The 24,351-nt window shown below is 40.3% G+C and overlaps 2 protein-coding genes across 5 annotated transcripts; one reads left to right on the top strand and one right to left on the bottom strand.

Annotated features, from left to right (window-relative positions):
* Nucleotides 1-946: 946 nt before the first annotated feature.
* rbm28 (RNA binding motif protein 28) lies at nucleotides 947-15,092 on the top strand. Of its 4 annotated transcripts, none has more exons than XM_079567814.1 (20): nucleotides 947-1,144; nucleotides 1,960-2,106; nucleotides 2,180-2,274; nucleotides 3,430-3,505; nucleotides 3,572-3,664; nucleotides 3,742-3,813; nucleotides 5,266-5,374; nucleotides 5,463-5,665; nucleotides 7,232-7,364; nucleotides 7,743-7,852; nucleotides 7,927-8,000; nucleotides 8,547-8,682; nucleotides 9,677-9,741; nucleotides 10,326-10,484; nucleotides 11,560-11,709; nucleotides 12,280-12,354; nucleotides 12,487-12,583; nucleotides 12,674-12,812; nucleotides 13,949-14,063; nucleotides 14,787-15,092. In XM_079567814.1, exons 1-20 carry the CDS (start codon nucleotides 1,027-1,029, stop codon nucleotides 14,913-14,915), a joined length of 2,295 nt encoding a protein of 764 aa, XP_079423940.1. In that variant the 5' UTR covers nucleotides 947-1,026; the 3' UTR covers nucleotides 14,916-15,092. The 4 variants fall into 4 exon arrangements, with proteins under 4 accessions (XP_079423940.1, XP_079423941.1, XP_079423939.1 ...); XM_079567815.1 differs by having other exon boundaries at nucleotides 2,186-2,274; nucleotides 14,784-15,092; XM_079567813.1 differs by having other exon boundaries at nucleotides 14,784-15,091.
* A 4,250-nt stretch (nucleotides 15,093-19,342) lies between these two features.
* Nucleotides 19,343-21,300, bottom strand: LOC306971079 (leptin-like; the record flags this gene model as incomplete). Its single annotated transcript, XM_079567223.1, has 2 exons — nucleotides 21,140-21,300; nucleotides 19,343-19,678 (listed from the first exon to the last, which is right to left on the bottom strand). The coding sequence occupies exons 1-2, from the start codon at nucleotides 21,272-21,274 to the stop codon at nucleotides 19,343-19,345; spliced, it is 471 nt and encodes a 156-aa protein (XP_079423349.1). The 5' UTR covers nucleotides 21,275-21,300.
* Between the last annotated feature and the right edge of the window lie 3,051 nt (nucleotides 21,301-24,351).

Below are 24,351 nucleotides of genomic sequence, written 5' to 3' on the forward strand. Positions count from 1 at the left end.
TTGGGCAAGACACTTCACCCACATGAGAGTATGAATGGGTGAGTGGATCCTTGCTGGAAATTGCTTTCAGTGCCTAATGTAGGTGTAAACGCGCTATATAAGTTGAGACCATTTATAGATTTGGGTAAAGCTGAACTGGAGAAAATGCACTCGGTTCAGGCGGGGAGTAAGAGGTTAATTTGTTATTAAATACCCTTATAAAACACTTTTCAATAATGTCGTACTTTAATAGTTTTGGTTGATATGACAAAAATAAACAGCAAACGTTAGCCATTTAATTTTTTTATTTTCTTTCTTTCTGAGAGCTACTAAAATCGGATTCAATTTGCCAAAGGGTACGCAGGGATAGTACATTTGCAAATTAGATTGTATTATTGACATGTCAATTAAATTTGATGTAAAATAAGGCTCGTCACATATTTTTTCCCCGCAAATATGGCAAAACAATGACACCTAGTGGCTAAAATAGAACATACGCGTTCACGATGAATTCATTTGTAACATTTATCAGTTTTACAAAAAGATAGCACTGATAAGTCAAATATGTTAAAATGCTATATAATAATAGAACAAATGTAAAGGGTAGCACACATACTTGCCAACATTGGGCTGTGAAAAATAGGTGCAACCCTTGACATTTTTTTTCTAAAATTAATAATAATAATAATAATAATAATAATAATAATAATAATAATAATAATAATAATAATAATAATAATAATAATAATAATAATGTATTGCTAATCATGTATAAAATAAAAAACAGCAACCGTTTTTCACAGCGGATGCAGAAGAAGACGTCATTTCCGTTTCCATCCATTCAACATGGCGGCCCTCGCATGTAAACAAACGTGGTGCGTTTGGAGCTCGTTATGCTGAAGTTGAACGCATTTACAGGGCTCGTTCTGTTTCCTAAACCCGTCGTTTAATTGTGTATATAGCTAGCTTGTAAACCCGCCCTGGTGTCGGCAGAGTCCTGGTGATATTGGTTTGATTTCGTCCCGGAGCAGCTGAGGAGACGGAGCCATGCCTGTCTCGACCATCTTCGTCCGCTCCCTCCCGGCGACAGCCACAAACGAACGGCTGGGGGAGATCTTCTCTGAGGTCGGACCTGTCAAGCAGTGTTTCGTCGTTAAAGAGAAAGGTAAACAGGTGACCTATTTGACTGTTGTGGGATTTGTAGTGACAGCTCTACTAACTAATTATTGAGTAAATTATTAAGTTATTATATTATTAATATTAATGATGGGTGGGTAGAGTAGCTGACATATTCACTCAGGTAAGAGTGTTGTGACTTTAAAATGATTTGACTCAAGTAGAAGTAAAAACTAGCAACCCAAATATTTACACAAACAAAGCACAAAATACATCTGATTTACTGCTAAAATAAAGATGTGTCACGTAATATCACTCAGTATAAAGAACTGAATGAAAAAAACTACCCAATGTACAGTTACTTCAAAACGTTGCGTGCATGTACTTGAGTAGATGTATCTGCGCACTACCCACTTCTGTGTATAAGGTTTGTATTGTAGGTATTTATTTTCTTTGTGAAGATATAGTTTCTGTAATGCGATAATAGATTGCAGTCAGGATATTGTGATAATATTATTATTGTGATATTTTACTAAACCATTCCATCGAATTCAAACAAAAAGTGTTTTTTTCTGCAAATTGTTAAAGAACATTAATGAGTCAGGAACAAGTCATTGCTAAATCATTATCAATAAAGTCCTAGTCCTAAAGTATTTTTTACAATCCCCTTTTAAGCTGTGTTGGCAAAACAAATGTGTCTCAGTCAGATGAAGGAGACCTCCAGATCTCATGTTGAGTTAAACACACCACCTGATTATTGATATCAACCTTTTTTTAAATCGCAATCAGATTAAAATTCTGTGAATTGCCCAGCCCTTCCGAACAACATGCCACAAATGGCACTGATGTAACTGTGTGAACCAGGTGCAGACAAATGCCGAGGTTTTGGCTATGTGACCTACTCTCTGGAGGAAGATGCCCAGCGAGCCTTGAAAGAAGTCAAAGACTTTGATGGAGCGAGGCTTTTCCTGTCGGTGGCCAAAAGGAAGATCAGGGACAAGAAGAAAGCAGGTTTGTGTGTCACTTCGACCATACAAGTCATGAGGGGAATACGGAAACATAACGCTGTTTGTTTGTGTTTCAGCTCCAGAGAAGGAACCAGTGGAGAAAAAGGACAACAAAGGAGTCAAGAAAATGAAATTGAAAGCCAGACTCATCGTGCGAAACCTCAGCTTCAAGGTACTATGTCGAATACAAAAGCAGGTGGTCAATATTTCATCTTCTCGTTACCCAGGACACTCGTATTACTCAAACAGAAAACGACTTTTAAAGGATGGTCAGGTCTAAACGCAAAACTATTCTATCAAACCTGCTCCATGTGAAGCCGGCGTTTAGGAGTCTGTAAACCTCGTGGGGCAACGTCAGGCCCAGGGGCCAAATCCGGCCATCCAGGACAACCCTCTGGCCCGCAACAGGATTTAGAAAAATATCATTACACAAATCAGAGATCAAAAACCTTAAATCAAATTAAATCAAATCTTTTGAAATGTCATTATACAGTTTAGGATAAAACAACTCAGATAATGTTTAAAGCTAAGCTGAAAAATCTTCTTTGAGCTTCAACAAATTAAATATATTTTTAGAGGTGATTGAAATTTGTTCTGCCAAAAGCTGCTATGGTGTACAAACAAAGATGTGAGTAAAGAGCTGTAATACTGTAATTCTTTATTTACATTGGTTCTCCTTATGCCTCTTTAGTGGCTCCGTTACACCCTCACCAAAACTTTTCCTAAAATAATGACATGAGGCTGTTTAACACAGTATGAGAAATATGGAAAATGCCATGATCGATATTTTGACCCATGGAAGTATCGTGATAAACTGTAAAGCTTAAAAATGACAGTAAAGCGTTGTTTGAAAAGTACTTCATCTTAAAATATCCCACTATAAACAAGAAATACAGTGTAATACAATGTACTTAGGGAAAGAATTAAAGTATTACATTAGAAAATGTTACAAAAAATGCAAATAAATGTGCTGACGATAAATATTGAGCCCAAAAATGTATCGTTTATCTGTCATTTATTGAAGTTGATACAGTAATTCTTGTTCGTACATTTATCCGTGTAGTTGATGAAACAGTGTAGCATGAGGGATAAAACCCAATTTAGTGAGTCCCACAGCTCCCGCATACAGTAGATATTCATTGATTCAATTTTGATTATTAGAGATGAATTCATGTTTTAGTGTTGATGTAAAAGGACACACACAACAGAATAACATAAAAAATGTGACATTTACAAAGAGCACACTGTAAATATCAGGAAAAAGACACAACTCGTGCACAAGTATAGATAAACCTTTGCCTAAACTCTACTTTTGTGTCTTTGGCAGTGCTCCCAAGATGAATTACGAGAAACGTTTGCCAAGTTTGGGACAGTTATCGAGTCGTGCATTCCTCTCAAACCAGGTGTGTTAAAAAACGTCATTTCCACTGCCCACTTTCCACGTTCTCACTGAGCTGTTGTGTTTACAGATGGGAAGATGCGAGGCTTCGGGTTTGTTATGTTTAAAAACGTGTCCGAGGCGTCCAAAGCACTGTCTGCCATGAACATGAAGGAGATTAAAGGTGAGGAAGAGTCACTCCTGACTGTTGGAATGGCCCGTTATGCAGAATAAAGAAGCTTTAATTTCCTCGTTTTAAAGGTCGGCCTGTAGCTGTGGACTGGGCCGTGCCAAAGGACAAGTATGTGTCCACTCAACCGGCTTCAAGTGCAGGTATGAACCCACAAAAGTATCAAAGAGTATAATTTAATGGCCCCCTTTATTATACCACTCTACTGGGCTTTTCGTTATACTCTAATATAGAGGTGCACCAATCGGATCGGTCGACAATCATGGCCTAATTTATGTGATCAGTAAAATGCGTCGATCTGACTGGCCAATCAAAAGGGACTTTCTTTCAGTAGATATTCTGGTGAAAACTCTGGCATATAGCACCGCTCTAAACTGGGTGGTAACACAACAGCTCTGCATGTGCTGCACCTGGCGGCTCTACTCGTAACTAAAATAAACAACCACGGAGCTAGCCCGTTATACACTTTAAGACAACAGCATAATGAAGGTTTATGACCATAAAGTGTCTGCGTATGGGACTTCTAACAGGAAGCCATGTGCCTTTATTACATTTGCGTCTACAGCATGACTTCACATGTGCGCTCCCGTAGGTAGTACAGACACGAAATTTAACACAAAGCAGTGCTATATGTGTGGGAAACTACGATCAGAGGCAGGAGAAAAAGTGCGCTTTAGTGCTGAAGTGTCACTAAATGGCTGCGAGTCTAAAGAGAAAGTAAAACGTGTCTGTGCAGCTCATGTCGCCGTCTCCTTGTGCAGGTCGTCTTCTCTTTCTTCAAATATTGTCCAAAGTAGCAGCCCAAAACCAAAATGCTGCTCCTAATTCCACTGTGTTTAGGCTGAGTTCTCTGCCTGGTCTCTCTGTAAACCATAATGCTCTTCTGAAGCAACTACGAGTCACAACCCAGAGAAAGATTTAATTGGCCGAAATAACACGCACTGTAAAAATACTACAGTATAAACTATTAAAAAGGTTAAAGACTGACTTTATTGGACCATGAGGGAAATTCATTTAAAGTAAGTTAAGTTAAGTAAGATAATATGCCATAAATAAAAACAATGAATCTAAAAAAAATCACCCAGTACAACAATTTACATTTAGAAAAGTCCAGTATTTGTCACTGTTAAATTATGAATCATAATAATAATTTAATTAAAACCATGTGATCGGTATCGGCAATAATCGGTATCGGCTGATCAAAATTTTTGTGACCGGTTCTAAAAATCTACTCTCATCCAAAAAATCCAAAACAGCAGAATGGAGGATTTAATAATATAATAATGCATCCGTTTTATACAGAGCTTTTCTGGACACTCACAGACGCTTTGCATTGCATTATTTATTCACTCCATTCTTGGTGGTGAAAAGCTACTGTTGTAGCAACAGTTGCCCTGGGGTAGACTGATGGAAGCGAGGCTACCAGTCTGTGCCATCGGCCCCTCCGACCACCACCACTCACTCACCAACCACATTCACCAGGCTTCCTAGTGTTACCAAACGGTCTCCCATCTCTTATGAGCTACGCTGCGAAGGTGGTGAGACACAAGTTCAATACAATTTCCTATTATTCCTATTCTTATTGATGTTTGCAGAGAGTAACAAAGAGGAGGAGACAACCTCTAAAGCACCAGACACAGCCAGTGAGGCTGAAGAGGAAGAGGACGACGAAGCAAAGAAGCCTCAGATCACCAAAAATCAAAAGTGAGTATGACTTACAAATGCACATTATGATATGTATAACTGTAAACAATTATGTAAAGTTTACTATTTCTTCAAAATCTGTCTTTAGAGCGAGTTCGGTAAAAGTGAAAACTGTGGAGCAGGACTCAGACCAAAGCGCTGACGACAGCAGTGAGGAGGAGGAGGAGGAGGAAGAGGAAGAGGAAGAGGAGAACAGTGACGCTGAATCAGAGGAGAGCGCTGTGGACCAGGGGGAGAAGGAGGAGGATGATGACGATGATGAAGACGACGATGATGATGATGATGATGAGGGTAATTATTGTAGAGCTGCACAATCACATCCGATTTGCCTTAAGGCTCGTTTATGAACATTGACAGTGACCACCTACAAGGTTTTTAACACCAGAAGAAGAAAATGACTTGTGTAGCCCTTTGTTCTGCTTCTGAGCTGTGGGCTGTAGTGCCCCCAGTGGTCGGAACACAAATAGCTTCTTTGACCCAGTGGATGAGTTAGACTTTATTACACTTTATTACGCTGGTTCAAAACTCCATGTCGATTTACACGGGGCGAGAATCACCTGAGGACTGAGGAGTCTGCACACTTACCTTAAAGGAAAAGATTGGGGGAATTTGTACCTTCCAAAAACACGGCAGATTCATGCAGGAATAGAAGCTCAGTGGACGTCAGTAATATTTACTTTTGACCTGAGGTCCCTGGGTAATTGTAATATTGATGATTATTTGGCACTTTCGATAGCAGCTGCTTTGACGACGCAGTATCATATTTAGACCAATACACATTCTTTAAAGGAACAGGCCACCGTTTTTGCATGCTGTGATATGTTCTTACCTGAGCTTAGACGAGTTGATGCGTACCTGTCTGGTCTGTGTGCCCGTGGAAGAGCGTGGTCACTTCAAACTTCAGCCCGTTTGGAGCTATAGGAATGTACCGGGAGAGGCCAAATGCTAACAACAACTTTGGTCTTTTTGCGCGCACACAGTTCTTCCATACTGTGATATGTTCTTACCTGAGCTTAGACGAGTTGATACGTACCTGTCTGGTCTTTGTGCGTGCCCGTGAAAGAGCGTGGTAGCTTCCAACTTCACCCAACTTCCAACTTCACCTTGGAGCTATAGGAATACATTGGGAGAGGCCAAATGCTAACAATATCTTTGGTCGTTGTGTGTGACTGAGCACGGGCACAAAGACCAGATGGGTACGCATCAACTCGTCTAAGCTCATGTAAGAACATATCTCAGTTCCTTTAAGCCAGGGGTAGGCAACGTCAGGCCCGTGGGCCAAAACCGGCCCTCCATCATCAAACTCTGGCCCTCGTGATGATTTTGAGAAATATTATGACCCAAATCATAGATCAAATGCCTGTTAAAGTACTCTAGAAATGTTAAAAATACTGTCAATTCCTTAAAATGTCTTAGCAGAGCACCCTTTTATGCTATAATCCTAAAAGAATACTCTAAGAATACTAAGAAATTACTTAAATATAATTTCAAGTGAACAATTAATATCAATTTGTTTGATTTCCAGTGGGATTTCTATTTGTTCCATTGGCATTGGTGTTTTTATCTGATCTTAGATTAGTTCAAACCGACTCAAATTTAACATAAAGCGATTTTAAGTAATTTATCTAATTTACGATGGACATTTTTCCAGTATATGATGTACAACACTGGCATATGGAGAAAGTGATGATTTACTTCAATTGGAGGGTCCGGCCCTTGGTCTTTTGACGATGAAGAAAACCGGCCCTCCACCGAGCAAACTTGCCGACCCCTGCTTTAAGCCATGAAGACCACGTCCTACAAACATGACCTTTAGGCCTTCAAGCCACACTTACTTTTGTGTCTCTTGTTGTGCAGATCTAGATGAAGATGATGAAGACGATATGGATGAAGAGGATGATGATGATGATGGGGGTCCAAAGAAGAAGAAGAAGACATCAAAGAAAGCCCTTCCTTCAGACATTAACCAGGGCAGAACTATATTCATCAGGTAAACCTTCTAAGGAGTCTTTGGTGCTGCATTGTTGCTGAAAAACATACAAGAAACAACACATTTTATCATTAACAACGGCACTTTTCTGAAATGAGGTGTGCCAGGTAAGGAGGGGGAGAGCAGGATTCACTACTGACACCTATTGACAATGAAGATTCCAAAAGACATCGCGGAGCGCAGCTTTATAGTCAACAGTTTAATATCCTCCTCCCTAACTTAAATACACTCATGTTGTATAAGCGTAGTAATGATTTTTTACAGAGTAGCTTTTTCAAACTTCAAATCTTGGACTAGGCAACTAAACTGAACCAAAAACACCAACGTGTGCTTGACTTTAAGCTTCAATTTGAATCCCTCGGGCCTGGTTTGTTGCAGAAACCTGTCGTTTGACACCGAGGAGGAGGGCCTGGAGGAGGTGCTGTTACGGTACGGAGAGCTCAACTACATCAAGATAGTGCTGCACCCGGACACGGAGCATTCGAAAGGTGAGGCTACGCCCTTTTTTTTTCAAGTGTCTTTACAGGAGCGTGTGAACTCATCAGCTTTGTCATCCGAACAGGCTGCGCATTTGCTCAATACAAGACCAAAGAGGGAGCGGAGAAATGCATCGCGGCAGCACAAGACGAAGCCGAGGTACGACATACTGTATAATGAATGGAAAGTCATTCTCATTCTCTCAATTTTCATCACGGGCTCACACTTTGTTGGTTATAAAACGCAATATTGATCGAAAACAGCTGAAGCTACATATACAGTAGATTCATTTCCTGGTTTTCTCCTTTTGCTTTGATTGCTGTTTTGACATTTTCTCAGTGAGCTTCACAGCCTCACAGACTGTTAAACCATTTCAGAGACAAGGACCTTATGAAGCTCATTCAATTCATAGTTGAATGTCTTCAGTGAGAATCCCATGAAGAAAAGTCGATTTATTCAAGATGTGTTTCCAAACGTTTGATGAAGTGTCTGACTGTGATTGGTTTGCCACTAAACTTGTAGGAGAAGTGATTGGCTGTGAGTCCATAAACCATCACTGGACTCGTGAGCATTTTAATTATAAAACATAATCTGTTTAATAATTCCCCTTGATAGCGTTTGGTTTTGGTCAGCGATCTCTACAAAACAAGGTGTCGTCTTGTAGGATTGTCTGGTTGTTGGGCTGACGGGCAGTTTGTGTTACAGAATGGTGGTATCCGAGTGGATGGAAGGAAGCTCCTGATCGTGGCAGCAGTGACCAGAGAAGAGGCCTCCAAGCTCAAGGACAACAAGAAAAAAGTGGAGACTGGCACCAGGAATCTCTACCTGGCCAGAGAAGGCTGTAAGTTTATCCATGGCTCCAGTGTTTGCTCCAATTTGAATGGGGCGGGCATAGTGACCACCAACAACAGCCCCACAAGAACCACACCTTGCATTTTCCTTGCATTTTTTTTTGATGAAAATGTCAATATGGAAGTTTAGTGATATTATGTTCCGCATGGAGCTTCTCCCACATGGTCACTGTTCCTTTGGAAGTGAGTTTAAATGACACACTGGAAGTTCAGGCCCTCGTTAGGTCAAACTCTCGACCCAAGAGCGGCACTTTTGGGTCAGTGTGAATCCAACCGCAGCTGTTTGGGCCAGTTTGAACAGCCACTCTCTGGGACGGAGCATGTGTGACGTGACTGCAGACGACCTTGGACTGAACTACTTGCGCTTTCACGCCTCTTTTAAACAGAATTAATATACACGCTGCATGGGGATGTTTGGATTAGTATTGACGAGGCAAAATAGATCAACTTTATATGCTCCCAGTACGTCTTTCTTCTGCCCGTCTTTCCCTTCCTGCTGCAGTAAAGCTCTCCTCTCCATGAGCTGATTAAAGTCATTACCCCTCGCTTCATAACCACGAGGGAGAAGAGTGACCACGGTATAACATCAGGGAAGAGCATACCTGTGTCGCATTTCTGAGGGTGATACAACACCGCCTGGTGGATGGTTTTCGCATGGCAGGAAATATTCATAAATAGGAAATAAGCACAATATGTTTTTAATCATCATGAACTAGTTTTGATTTTAGTTTTAGTGAAATCTGAGTTTTAAAAAATATGACAAAACATCTTCGATAACAAATTTAACACTGATCAGAGCCCAAATAAGAAATGAAATCCTCTCTGTTTAAAACTTGGCTAAATGAACCTTACACATGTTAAAAACTTACATTTTGCTTTCCTGTATTTATTAATGAAATAATGAAATCCTAACCTTTGTGTGATGGGGCGATTCCCTGTCTTGGATGTTTGAATTCCTAACTCTGTCATCTCCCTGTTGCCCAGTGATCCGTGCAGGGACCAAGGCAGCGGAGGGCATCCCTGAAGCGGACATGGCAAAGAGAACACGGGTACGTCCAACTCACGGGAGAGTTAACCCTTAAAAGTAGTAGAGTTTTGTGGTTCCAGCGGTACAAGATCTCAGGAGAATGTGGTTGCTGGAAAAGAAACATGTACATTTAAAGATGATGATAGCAGGACTTTAACACAAATAAAACTAATCAACTATGTAGTAATTCATCACAAAACAAACCATTTTAATTAGAATACTTATCTGGAAAAGGTATGAAACCATTTGTTACATTTTCAAGTATCAGCTATTTTCTTTCATTCAAAATAATAGTGCTACAATTTTAATCAGAGATCTACAACAAAATAAAAACATTTGAGATCGATCAATATGAGGAAAATAACGGTGTTTAATTATTTTTCTAAATTGTCCAGAAAATGGATGGTATTTTGAAATGTTTACTTTGTTCCAGAGCGGAGGTGGGACTGTTGAGCTTTCTTTAGCGTAGTGCTAGTGTTGGTTTCGGCTTTGTTATTTTGACTTTGACTTTGACTTGTGACAGGTTTAAATACATAATCACAACATATTTATTCAGTATCACATTTCCTCATTATGCTTTGTTGACGTTGGTGTTTTTCCCCTCAGTTTGAAGAAGTAAAGCGAACAAAGCTGCGGGACATGAACATCTTTGTGTCAAAGACCCGTCTGTGTGTTCACAACCTGCCCAAGTCTGTGGACAACAAGAAACTGAAGGACATCTGCCTCCAGGGGCTGAAGGGAACCAAGGGAGTGCGCATCACCGAGGTGAGGGCAGAAAGGAATCCAAATGGGAGAAGCTGGGGAAAAAACAATACACATTACATAGATGTGCTGCACAAAAGGCTTATTCTTTATACAGACAACTGCCCCAAAATAACCATGAAGTCCCAGTGTCAAACACATGTTCCATTTGTAATAGTTACAGTACAAGCTGTGAAACATTAATAATATAGGCGGTTGATTAAGGGAAACTGATACAAAGATTATTGCGTGTAGGTTTGCAAAGAGGTTATTGCACATGAGTTAGTTCACAGTAGTGTTGTACAGTCTGACAGCAGTGGGGATGAAGAACCTGCTCCTTTTTGCACTGAGAGTGTCTCAGTCCTCCACTGAAAGAGCTGCTCAGCTCCTCTACAGTCCCGTGCAGTGGGTGGGAGGTGTTGTCCATGATGGAGGTGAGCTTGGCTAATACCCTCCTGTCCCTCACCTCCTCCACAGCGTCCAGGGGGCAGCCCAGGACGGAGCTTGTTTAGTCTGTTCTTGTCCCGCTCTGTGCTGCTCGGGGTCCAGCACACGGCAGTGTAGTGGAGAGCAGAGGCTACCACAGAGTCATAAAAAGTCCTGAGCAGAGGCCTGATCACTCTGAAGGACCTCAGTCTCCTCAGAAGGTGGAGGCCACTTTGGCCCTTGTTGTATTGTTGTAGTGAACACCCAGGTACTTGAAACTGTCCTCCTCAAGGACAGGAGTAGTCATCCAAAGACGGCCCACAGCTCCAGCTCAGAAAAGGGTTCATGCGGAAAAAGTCCAGCAGTGAAGAGTAAAGTAAATGTAGGTTTTTGTACTTAAGTAAATTTCAAGTTGATTTGCATTTACTCCACTAGATTTTCTTTCTGCTTCTCTACATTACACTACAGGTATTTAGAGATTCGGTTTGATCATTCATTTTTGCTGTAGGTGAATCTAAAGCAGTTAAGCAGTTCTGATCAGTAACTCAAAATGAGAAGAATCAAGTCAGAAATCGCAGTTCAGTCTGAATCAAGCCTCTGTGGGGAGAGCACCCTCTGCTGGCACTAGAGGGTGCTGCCCCCCTCATGTTTCCTGTGTGTTCTGCTGTTCCAGTGCAGAGTGATGTATGACAGGAAGCCGCAGAAGGGTCAAAGCCAGGGCCAGTCGTTGGGATACGGCTTTGTGCAGTTTGGGGAACACGAGCACGCCCTGAGCACCCTGAGACGCCTCAACAACAACCCGGATATCTTTGGCCCCAACAAGGTAACCACAGGAGCAGGAGAGTACACTTTAACTCAGTTACTAAGAGTCTTTAGAATTTACTCTTACTCCAGCAAACTTTGGGTTACTCTTTCCTCAGTGAGTAAATCTATTAGTGGTGTAGTATTTGTGTGGCGTCTTAAGGCGAGACGCTGCAGAGATATTTGGCTAGTTTTCTCTATAGCCTAATCATTGTCAAAGTTTCCCTATCCAAAGTAAGTCCAACTAGACTGGGAGCCGGCAAAACCTACTAAACCAATGAAATTAGGTCAAGACATTTCAGAAAAGGCAAAAACAAACAAGTGTCATTTCTGCCAGTGGTACAGGATAACTCACCACATATACCGTAAAGATGCAGATTATGTAATTTATTGACTTTAAATGATTGAGTTTTTTAATGATTGCGTTTCTGTTTCTTTTTTGCCATAGGTGTGTTATTAAGAATAATCTGAACGTTCGTATTATTTTACTATTTACTTGAGTGAACATTTTGGCTGCTCTCCTCACCTCCACTCAGCAGGTTGACATTCCACTTTTTCTGATACTGATGGGAGTTACATGTTTGCTTCACAGAGACCGATCATGGAGTTCTCTTTGGAAGACTCCCGGAAACTCCAAATAAAAGAGTTGCGGAAGCAGAAGAGTCAGGTATGTTTAGTTAACGGATTCAGTATGAGAGATACAGTTTTCAACAAGTGCTTTTACGACAAGCGCTACTGCGTTTGGTCACAGCAGAGCCCACAGTTTATTTCATTTCCACAAATACTGCTGTACTTCCAGGTCCATAACAGACCAGCGCCAGGTGGAGCTAAACAAACGGCATATAAGGGTGAAAGGAAAGGCCGTCCACCGTCGGGTCACACCGGCTCAGAGAAAGGTACTCACTGTGTCCCAGAGCATCAAACCTGCACGTTATGTAGTATTTGTTATATTTGCACCTTGTACATGAATAAATGTGTGTCTGCAGCTCCTGTCCAGCAGCAGAGACAAGGCAGGTATTTCTCCGGGTTTCAGACCACGCCCGAGGTCGAGCATGTGGATCTGGAGAACGGGAAGAAACGCAAGAAGGTTCTGCACATGCCGTCACACCGCGGGCCCAAGATCAGGTCAGGACTTCCTGCTCGGCCTGGGGTCGCTGGTGGAGTTATATGTCAGTCGTTGGAGCTCACTCTAGTAGCGGTAGTTTAGGTTTAGGTTCGACTTTATTTAAATGGTGTATCTGTGGCGTGTTAAAAAGCAGTTAATGTCATCATCAACTTAAATGGAATTTTAAAAAAAAATGCATTTTTAACAGCATGAAATATGAGTCTTGCAAGCATTACATCTACATTTCTTTGAAAAAAATGACCTTGCTACTCCATAAGTTCATCAAATGTAATATAGTTATGGTCCAAAACATATTTTCTTTCAGATTTTACCTAAATCTAACTTTTGCTCATATTACTTCTACAGATGTATTACATGTATAGATAATTGAATTTGGCCTGAAATGGAACATTCTGCCTCTGCGTAAACCCTGTTATTGAGCCCCTATTACAGGGTTAGTCAGATAACAGTCATATTGTCAGGGGAATTTCAAGTAACAAATGCAAAAGCAAGTTCTATAACGTCTATAAACTTTATTAAACAAGTAGAATCTTTCATTTTGATATAAAAATACCAATGGAGGTCTTAAGGCAAAGATTTTCCGATGGTGAGTTAGTTCCAAAGAAGTGAAGCACAGAGTGAAAATGGTACTTTGTGCACCAGTAGCTGTTCTCCGGGGCCGGCCAGCTCAGACTGGGGGACACTTTTGTCCATTTCTCCCTTGCACAATATGTTTCCTCCGATTTTGAGCTCTACCCAGACAAAACCCATTTTTGGGTCAAAGTTTAGTGCAGTTATTTAAAACCTTATATATATGTCATAAAATGTGTGAAAATAAATAATACAAAAAAACCTGGCCTCTAAAGGATGAACACCCTTTGGATAAAGCAAAATAGGTCTAAAGTAATTTACTATTTTGTAGTTTTAAAGTAATTTTATATTTTTCAATTATTTTTACTTTGACCTTTATTTAACCAGGTAAAAAACTCATTGATACAATCTCTTTCACAAGAGTGACCCGGCCAAGTTATTAGTGTACCTCAGAAGAAGTACTCAGACTGGTTGATATTTAGGTATAATATTAAACTTGTCACATATATATATATATTTGTTCTAGTTTCTACTGTCATAATTTGTGGTAATGTGTTTTGCTCAGAATGAGAGATAAAGGAAAGCAGCCAGCTCCAGCGCCGAAGAAAGCCCGACCTGGACCGAGCCGGAGGGAGCAGAAGACCAGACACCTGGAGAAGCCCACACAGACCAGGGTCCAGGTGAGTTAGAGCTAAGCACTAGGGCTGGGCAATTCAGCGAAACTGAATCGAAATCACAAGGCCTACTTTGGTCAATCTCAATTATCGTCAGGTTTGACGAGGGGAGATTTCTGTGTGTTAAATGAAACTGGAGGACAGCGTTTGTTATTGTTTGAGCTGAGGTTTGTTAACAACAAAGGTCAGAGTTCATGAATCGGCTACCTGTATTTATAATTATTATAAAAATTAAAATTGAATTGAAAATTAAGTTCGATCAATACAAGGGAAAAAAGATCAATTTCCAGCCCGACAAAGAACTGATGACAAACTGGCCCCTCAGTTGGAGAAACGTGTGGTGTTTTGTCACCACCGTGTGGAGGTTTTTGGCCTTGCATGTCAGGGAGTCACAAGCTGATATGACCAGATCCATGTCCTTCTGTAAGTTATTGTAATATTTTAAAGTGGAATTTCCAAACAGGTTTTTCAATACAGATGTGGACAAACAGGCTCTGGACCCAAACGTTAATGGCGAACTGCAATTAATGCAGTTAGCTTTTTGATGGAGTTTATTTTTCAGAAGTAATAAGCCAAAACCTAGAGGGAAGAAGCAGGGAAAAGTAAAAACTAGCTAATGCTAATGGTGGCTAATGCAAGTTGTCAGCAAATCCAGACTACAAATAGCATTGACTTGGCTCCGTAGGCCAAAATGAGCGCTGATCGGCCACGCTGTTTCTCCTCCAGCAGGTCAAGCCCACAAAGCCGTTCAAGCGGAAGGGCCCGGACCGCTTCGACAGCCTGGTGGAGCAGTACAAGAGGAAACTAATGGGCAACGCAGACAAGATGGTCAAGAGGAGCAAGTGGTTCGACAGTTAGAGGTTTCCCATGTTTACAGTTCAAACACATCACTGTGACAAACGGCTCTTACAAAGCCACAAAAACTGTTGAGGTATTTTAGCCTTTTATTTTTTGTTCTTACAAAGTGTTCAATCATTTGTTTTCAAGGATTATGGATTATCAAAGTCTCAATTGTTTTGTTGCAAAGAGCGAAACATCCCGTCGCCAAGTGGGATTATTAAGTCCTGCCCACCATGTAGTTTAGACCTCTACAAACGTGTTCCCAGACGTGTTTTAATGTGCACCATGAGCTAGACCTAGTTTGAACAAAATCTCTCATTGAACACGACAAAACATAAATATCAAGCGCGGGTTTAAACGACTTTAATTAAGAATATTTATCTTGTTTTCAGTCATTTAGACTTTTTTTTCCAGTTCGGACCGAGTTTCCTTTGCTCTTTGATGAGAATTCTGACCGGTTTTACAGTACTCTCGCTTGAAATAAGAAAGTCAAACTGCCAATTGGACAAGAACCATTTTCTTACCCCACTGGCAAAGAAATGAATCTCAAATAAAGACAAAATGTTTTGAAACGAGTCAGGCTATGTTCATAGTTACTGTGATGTCACTGAAAACTCCTCATTCTGTTTGTGTAAAGTTGTACAGAAGTGAATTGTATTCTCTCCTTATTTCTGTTATATTTTTATCCTATAGTTGAGATAAATATTAAATGACATACATGAACTACCTGTTATGAGGTGGGAATGAGAAGTACTCTCCTTTTTTAACCTGAGTAAAAACAGCAGTTCTACTACTCTCTACGTTCCACTTTATTTTTCTGATGTGTTTGACCACACCCAATTTACTACAGCATTGGGATTCACCAACTGACTGGCACAAAAAAAAAAAAAAAAAAAGTCAGTGCCTGTGCTTTAATGATGTTTAGCAGAAGTAAGATTATAAAATGTACTGCAGGAAGAAGCACATTTCTACTACTTTTTATGCTGCTGGTTACGTGAAGGCCAGCACATCACTTCACTGGGCAAACACACACACACTCCCACTCAGTGAGGCAACAAGTCGAGTCTCTTTAGCAAACACTCATCATGTCACTGAAAACCGGAAAGGGTGGAAAAATCAATATTCCTGGGTCAATTTCTGTAATGTTGTTTGGGACACAACAGGTTTACAAACTATGTGACATTATAAAACAGTAAAGCCACGTGTCTGTGAGCGACATTCAAACTCCTCACCTGCTCATCTAGTGCTGCTCACCGTGAGCTACAGCCAACTTAAACCAGGAGACATGAGCAAGAACCACAACCTACAGTGGAATCAGCTTTATTTACCCCCCAGTTGAACGGCCAAAACCTTAAAAACTAGCCATTGTAGGCTATTTTGATGCTTTTTTCCAGGAAGCTTTTAGATTTGGGTAATGCCTGCATACCTGAATAATAACTCGAGAAAATGTCCTTGTGTAGGTGGCGGTTAAGAGGTTAACAAGATGACGAGTAAAGGCTAAGGCTGTGTTTGGGGCTTCAGGGGAGTTAAAAGGGGAGGAGCCCTAGGGCTTTTATCATCCACATTCCTAAAAAGGCAGAACGGATGAGAAAGTAGTGAAATATTGCACGTAAACGGAAGGAGAGGGACTGGAGAGTGCGTGCGTGATTGTGTGTCCGACATGGTGTGTCGGCGACTGCAGCACATTTACTTATTCCTTATGGTTTACGCCAAAGTATGGACGAGAAAACATCTGTGTTTTAGCACTGGTGCAGTGCTTCAAAGCAATCTGCTTCAGCAAGAGCAATACTAATGACAAATTGACAAATCATGTGACGCGTATGATTGTGTAACATCGAGACATTTACTCATATCATTTTAAGTTAAAGCTGTACTAAGTAACTTGTTTGCCTTATTAAATCCTTTTCATAGTCCCTCTGGGGGTAATACAAGTGTTAATGGATTTATTGGGGTGTCTTTCATCTCCCCCTGGTGTCTCTAGCCAGAAAACCAAAATTGCTTATTTGCTGCCTCCGGGTCGGAGGCTCCAATACGCACTAATGGAATCACAAACAAGAAGCTAACAGGCAAAGCTAGCTGCGTGCTAGCGCCACTTAAAACGTATTTAAAGCGAAGTTTGAGTGAAAGAAAAATATTTCCATTGTGTAATTGTATGTACAATATCCCTCTCTTCCTTTGTCTTTTCTGTCAGTGTAGTATTTACTCTCACGGACAATTTAATGAGTAAAAAATTCATAGCCTCTAGGGGCACGAGTTACTTTCTACTGCTTTAAAACATGAAATATCAATGGACAAGAATGTACAGTATAGGACCTTTTAAAGGATCTGTATCATGCTGGTTTAGCCATTCCAAAGTAAAGTATAGGCATTTATATGATATATTTTACCTCTACCACTATGGAGCACTAATGTTTGTGATAAATTTAAGTATTTTCTGGAGGTATTTGTTAAACCCGGAAAAGACAACGCTTCGATTCAGTTAACTCTGCCCCCTCTTTCCGCTCATACAACTTTACTGTAGTAGTAGAAACACTAAACAGCAAAAAGTGAAGTTACTTCACGATGTAGTTATAAGGACATCTACAACACAGCTTCATAAATGGCTAACACAAACAAGCTAACACGTGTTAGCTTGTTTGTCACCGCTCTGTCCTGGCCGCTCCATCAGGTGTTGACGTGATGGGATTCGCGTTGGTTATAAAAGTGAATCCACTTTGATTCTGGTGAAGGTTCACCAAACATCCATCAGAGACAGTCACAGAAAAACACTAGTTTGGCTGATAGTCGCCAAATCCAATTCCAACTTCTGGCGAGTGGCCTCTTCTTTAGGAAGGTTGATGAAAGTCCTGTCCTCTCAGCCAAACTAGCTTTTCTCTGACATTATCGTTGGGTAAGAAAAAAAGAACAGGTGTCCAGAGTAGGTTAGAAAGAGCTCCTTCACAGCTTCCAGTGCAAACACGACATCTGCTTTGACGCTCAGGGGATGCGTTTGTTTTGTCTGGCATCAGCACTGACCTTTTTTTCCCCCCCCCCTCTCTTTTATTTTTTTCTTACAACAGAAATGATGAAAAAGCTGTTTTACAAATTAAATAAAATCAGGCCGTAAGCATAGAATTAGCACTGACGACACAACTCAGCAACTCAGTGGTTTTCCAGCAGAGGTCGGAGCAGCTGCTCAGAGAGCAGGATTCAGGAGGATTGCTGAGAACTGCGTGAATGAAGCCAAAAGCCACTCTGGGGGTGTTTTTGATAAGGAAATACCATAACAACATGGCTAAAAGCTCCAAAAAGTCGATTTGGCATGATATAGGACCTTTATAGAGTGTATGCTTAGTAATAATGTTATAAGGCAAACTGACTTGTTATAAAATATTCTTTATTCCAGCATAAAAAAGATAATATAATATCCAAAAATATACAACTTTTCAGGAATATTAATTTCAAATAGTGACGGTTATTGCACAGAAGCAGTGTTCGAGTCCTCTCAGGAACAGTTTTTCTTGGCAAACTCAGACTCTTCTTTTTTTCTTTTTTTTCTCCCCGCATCCACCCCTGACTTTCCTGGAATGACGGCACACTGGCTGCAGTGACGTCTGCGCTCTCCTCCGGACCATCGCTCAGCTGACTCAGCAGCAGCAAAAACATCGATTCATTCATTCATTCATATAGTGCAAAGCAGAAAATTGCATGTGCAGCGCTGGTTCCCAAAGTCTGAAAAATCAAACCTCTTTAAAGTGCTACATCAAAAAGCAGTGGCGTGCTGCTGGGTCACTGGGAGTCGGGACGTTTCCCAGTGAGCCGGCAGAAAAACACACTCTTACAGTTATGACATTACAAGAATATATCTTTCAAACTCTAGCGGAGATAACGGAGTAGTGTCTGCATGAATAGCAAAGTAGGCATAGAAAAAAAGTCATAAAAACGTGTCGAGGGGAAGCAATCCTACAACATTAGATTTATAAATATAATGATACACCCAGAGGGAGCGAGTGAATTCTATTGTTAGTCAAGCACATTTCTAACATCCCAGTCACAGCGATGAATTTCACAACTGGCAGGGTGACTATCACATAAATAGTAGATTACTCGCCTGCAAGTTCATTAAATTTAATTGAATCTATGAGAAAAAAATAAATAGAAAATCTGGTATAGGGCTTTTAAGTTAATACACAAAGCAGTCCCAGCACGACAGTATCAAATGCAAAAATGTGGTCCTAATGTTGGGATTAAAATGTCTTGTTTGGGAACCACTGCTACAGTATATTTTAACATTCTTTCCAAGGTCACTTAACATAAATAAATACATATGCTTATAAATATGTAAATAGTACAACAATTTCAAAAATCAAACTTCTCCTGACCCCCAAAATGAGTCCAAAATGTGCGTGACTCCTGGATTAGTGAGTAAAAATAGAACAATCCCAGCGTTCGTCATGAAAAGCTCTTCATGTGCACGTCTCCAGCTGCTCCAGGTTCTTCAGCAGGTTCTTCAGGTACTCTCTGACACGGTAGAGCGCAGAGTAAGTGATGCTGACGCCGTACCTGCCCCGGTTCCGAAGCTCCACGAGGGCCCGGGGAGCCTGCGGTTGGGGTTTCTCGGCGCAGTTACGCTGCTTCCACTGGTCCACAAACCTGTACAGAGACTCGATGTCGGCTTTGACCTCCGGGGCGCCGTTGAACGAGTCCAGGATGAGGTTGTTGTAACCTTTCAGGATGAGGACAAGAGAAGCGGCCCCATACTGCTCCCCTGAGGGCGGCGCCGTGGTCAGCAGAGGCGGGATCTGCGGACCAAAAGTGAGCCATGGTTTACACTTCATCCAACTTTAGCTCAATATAGGTTGCATTCACGAGACGTCTCGACATTCTGAAGAGCTCAAATTTAAGTGGTGGGCGGTTAAGAAATCTATGGTGGTAACTATGGTAACCGGCTAATATCGCTGTCATTACTGAGCCTTGTCACAAAGTTCAATACCTTCTCCGTCAATGAAAATATACACTGAGGTTATTATTATTCTTTAAATCAAGTTGATATTTATTTTATTTATTTGACCATTATTTAACCAGGTAGGTCTCACTACGATTAAGAATCTCTTTTACAGGGGAGTTCTGGCCCCAGAGGGGAACCTATTGTACATGTTTTAGGGGTAGGGGAAACCTGAGGAAACGGGGCAGACACGGGGAGAACATGCGAACTCCACACACAAATAAATATTATTTAAACAGTTCTTTTTGAATAATGGATTTCACATGCTGTACATGCTGAATACTCTCAAAAATATATACGAACAAGAGTAGCATTTTTCTTTTTGTTTCATCTTGAAATCGTCTGGGGACCCCCAAGGCCTCACGACCCCCTGGGGGGCCCCAACCCCACTTTGCAAACCACTGGGTGGTACAGTGGTTCCTAATGTTTTATCCTATTTTGGACTAGTTTGATCATATTTCTACTGTTGTGGGGTCAGAGATTTCACTGGACCAAAAAATATATTCTCTACACAACTTTAGACAAAATGCAGAAAATAGGAATAAATATGGTTTTAAATATGCCATATTTAAACCCCAAATATGCTTTTGGGGTTGAGCATAGAATATGAAGATTGTAGGAATAATACAAGGCATCAAAGTTCTGTTACAGCGACAGTCGCTGGTGCTAAGCTAAACATAGTGTTAATTTTGTTGACTTAAATATTAAATTATTATTACTCTACGCAATATTTTTGCTGGAGAAAATTCAGCTAAAACTCAATGAAACTAAGCTATGACCGAATATGTCCACATGCTTTTGTTGATTCATTAGATGAAAGTGCATCACATATATCTTCTTCCACGCTATCACTTTATTTGACACTACCTTGATACATTGTACCTAACAAAATGTAGCACAATGTAATGTGCTCTGTAACAATGTGTAATAACTTGTACCTATGGGCTAGATACACAATGGCATAACTTGTATTAGTACTTTGTAGGTACATAATGTAATAGGAGACGAGACCCTTATGGTTAGGGTTATGTCTTATTACATTATGTACCTACAAACTACAAATGCAATTATTGCTAGTTTGTGATAAATTTTGTTAGGTACAACATATCAGGGGTACTATAAAATAAAGTGTTGCCTCTTTCACTTATCCAAAAGCTCCTGTAATGAGTTACCTGTGCTCATGTTCCAGTGACAGTTAAACTAGACTTCCATCACATTAAATATGAAAAAAAATATATATATTTGTGTGTTTTCTTACCCTAAAGTTGCTGTTGATCTTCACCCCCAGCTGCTCGGCCATCCACTTGACCGTGTCCTTGGGGGACAGCGGCGCGGCTGTGGCCAGGGCGCAGACGTACAGGAGGGACAGGAGGAAGGTCAGGCTGCAGTGCATGGTGAGGTGTCGAGTCAGTCCACGAGAAACAAGAGACGAGCCTGCGGCGAGAGACCATCCCGGTAAACTTCACAAACACTTATTTATACACGCTCCCTCAGCAAATATTGGACATCAACACACCTGTGAAAACTGGACAGTGCCAACAGTACAAAGATTATCTGGCCACGCAATCGAGGGTTTTCCCAAATATAGACGTGGTATTGTCAGGAAATGCTTTTAAACAGAGGAGTATTTTTAGCTCACGGTGCGTTTTTCTTGTACTGGAGGGAAATGATTTAGAAGTGAAAATAAATGGTCCGAGTCAGGCTGCAAGTTTGTGCAAAGTGAATGATCAAAACGGCTTTTATTTTAAGCAGCTTTATTTTCTAAAATATTAGGTATATAAATGTATTAAGTCTGAATTAGTTCTCTGAGGAAAAAAGGCATTTACAGTACCGTAAGTTTGGAAACGTTTTTTATGCATTGGTTTTTCATTAATTTCCAGACTCTTTACATTGCAGCTTCTCATTTATGAATGAGCACAGATGGAATTATGTTTTTAATCTTAAAAAAAGTGAAATAAATTCTTCAAAATAGCATCTGACGTGCATAAAGCAGTAATCCAAGAGCTTCACGATGTCGCCACAGAAATGTTCACTTCACAGGGACGAGGACCTTAAGAAGCTCAGGGAGAAAACGCTAAGAATAAAGGGAATTTCTAATATAAAGCATATTTTGAGTTTTGTGTTCATTCATAGTTTAATGTCTTCAGTGAGAATCACACAATGGAAACAGCGTTGAAAAATAAAGAAAAACCGATACATAAAAAGCATTTCCAAACTGTTGACAAGTACTACTTATATCTAAATATCCAAATTTCACCTTTTTTGTTGTCCTTAACAAAAAAAAAATCTAAATTCAGTGTCTGTAGGTGAAACTTAAATGGAGATGCCGAGTGTGAGAAAGATCCATTTTTAGAAAACGCCAATAAGCAATTACAATTTCACTAATCATTTTAATTTATGAATGAAAGGTTCTTAAATCTATGAGCAAAGTTGATTCTATCACATAATAAAACTTATGTCACGTATTGACAAATAAACTCAGCACGTCAAGCAGATTGTGGAACTGGAATACTTGGAATAGCAACAACAAAAAAGAAAGAATGTAAGCCGAATATGCTGAGCTTTACAATAACACATATAATATGTAATAACTGTGCAATGGCTGCCTTGTTTTTACTTAGATATATACTATTGCTTTTTTCTTCTCACGCTCTTTGACCCTGAACCTCATTGATATCCAATTCCAGTGAAAACATTTTATATTTTTCTGTGTATGATTCCTAGCCCAATGTATTGAAGTTTTGAAAACCCAGAAAGTGAAATTTGAATTATTATAACTTTTTTTTTCCTCATATGCACAATCACGGAAAATGATTTGTATCCAACACGAAGCGTTAAACCTAAACCCGTTTCTATCCGTTCTTCACTTTAGGTCGGTACAGATGCAGACCATCAGGTCATTTTTCCTCACGTTTATACGAAAACATTAACCAAGCCAAACATTTAGTTTATGACGTTAATAAACAACAGAAGTTTCAAATGGATTTCATAATTTTTAGGTTTGTTTTGAAGCAGAGTACACAGTTATCGCAGTAAAGACAAAAGTATGCAGAGTGAAAGTGGCCCTTACCTCGGCTGGTGTGTTCAGATTGCCACTGGTCGGCTCCATGATGAGGGTATCTCTTATAGAGCAGGGAAGTTGACTCATCCCTTACTCACCCCTGACTCCCCCCCCCCCCCCCTCTACTCTCTCCCCCCTCCCTCCCCCCCTTGCTATACTGCACAGGAGGTGAGGATGACCAATACACCCATTTCATCATATCCAGTGAAAAAAATAGAAAAAATGCAAACTTCTACAAAAAAAATCAATGTATCCTACAAGGATACCCCCCGCCGCCCTTATATGGTCCTTCCTGTGCCCGGCTGGCCCCATGTAGACACGGTGGCGGTTTGTTTGTTTTTTTCCTTATTGAGGACAAAGTTGTATAAGTGTAAGCGGTCAGATAAGGGCAGCGGGAGGTGGAAGGTGTGCGATTGTGAAAAAAACATGTTTTTATTTGTGGGAAAAATGTAATTGCAAGTTATGTCGACTTTTTTCCCCCCATTCATTCGGATGAATTAATTACACAAGGTTTAGTGTGATTAAAAATATGAATTGTAGTAAATCTCACTTTACTTTTGCGGCACTTTTTCAGTTTTCTTTTTCCTGCAGATGTTGCTTTGAGACGAACAAAACAATTTCACCGTCAAGTTTTTTTCATTCAAACAGCTCAGCCTAAAGTTAAACTTATTAAATGATCACACAGGACTCAGGTCTCCACCAAAGTGAGTTCAAATGGAAGAAAATACAAAGAAGCATCGAAAATATATAAAAAGTCCCACCTCTCGTTTTTATCTATAAAAAAGCCAAAACACTTTTTGGTTTAAATTTGTGGTTTTTGAATTAAATAAACAGCAAACAAAACCTGTTACGCACCTGACTTTTTGAAGTAAAACCGTCAATGCAAGTTTAAAAAAAAACAAAAAAAACATTTCACATCCATTTTATTTAGCACTTACATCAATCCTTTATGTTTGCATCCTTTCCTGTACATTTTCTTTGCTGCAGTAACGTTTCATTTTCTTTTTTTTCTTCTTTTTTTTCATTTGTCATTTTCTGCTTGATTCTGTTGCTTTAAGTTTTCGTCATTCAGGATTTCATATGCGTCATTGTCCTAATTATTCCCAGGTATCTTGACAAGTGTGGTTCCTATCAGCTCCTGCCTCTGCAGACGGACACTGAACATCATACGAGCTGTGGTCACCGTTGTTTCCTCAGAGCTAATAGTGTGATGCATTATCAGTTAATTAGAGTGTTATTATCCAGAAGTTCCTCGGTATATGCTCCTGTGGGTCTGGCCTTCCAGCAGTGACTCATCTCTGTTACCGTCTCATCACATGAACACAGTCGACATCATCTGAAAGGGCCAACTTATTCAAACTCACTTTTCCCCCCAATTGCTTATAAAGAACATATTTACATTACAGTTG

This window comes from Gobius niger (genome assembly GCF_951799975.1).
Source record: "Gobius niger genome assembly, chromosome: 12".
In the NCBI taxonomy this organism is placed as follows: Eukaryota; Metazoa; Chordata; class Actinopteri; order Gobiiformes; family Gobiidae; genus Gobius; species Gobius niger.

Bases quoted from the DNA above. Each gene is read 5' to 3' on its own strand.
- rbm28 (XM_079567813.1), top strand. From the start codon at position 1,027: ATGCCTGTCTCGACCATCTTCGTCCGCTCCCTCCCGGCGACAGCCACA. The intron at 5,666-7,231 runs GTAATTATTGTA...CTTGTTGTGCAG, and splicing joins TGATGATGATGATGATGAGG to ATCTAGATGAAGATGATGAA. The intron at 10,485-11,559 runs GTGAGGGCAGAA...CTGCTGTTCCAG, and splicing joins AGGGAGTGCGCATCACCGAG to TGCAGAGTGATGTATGACAG.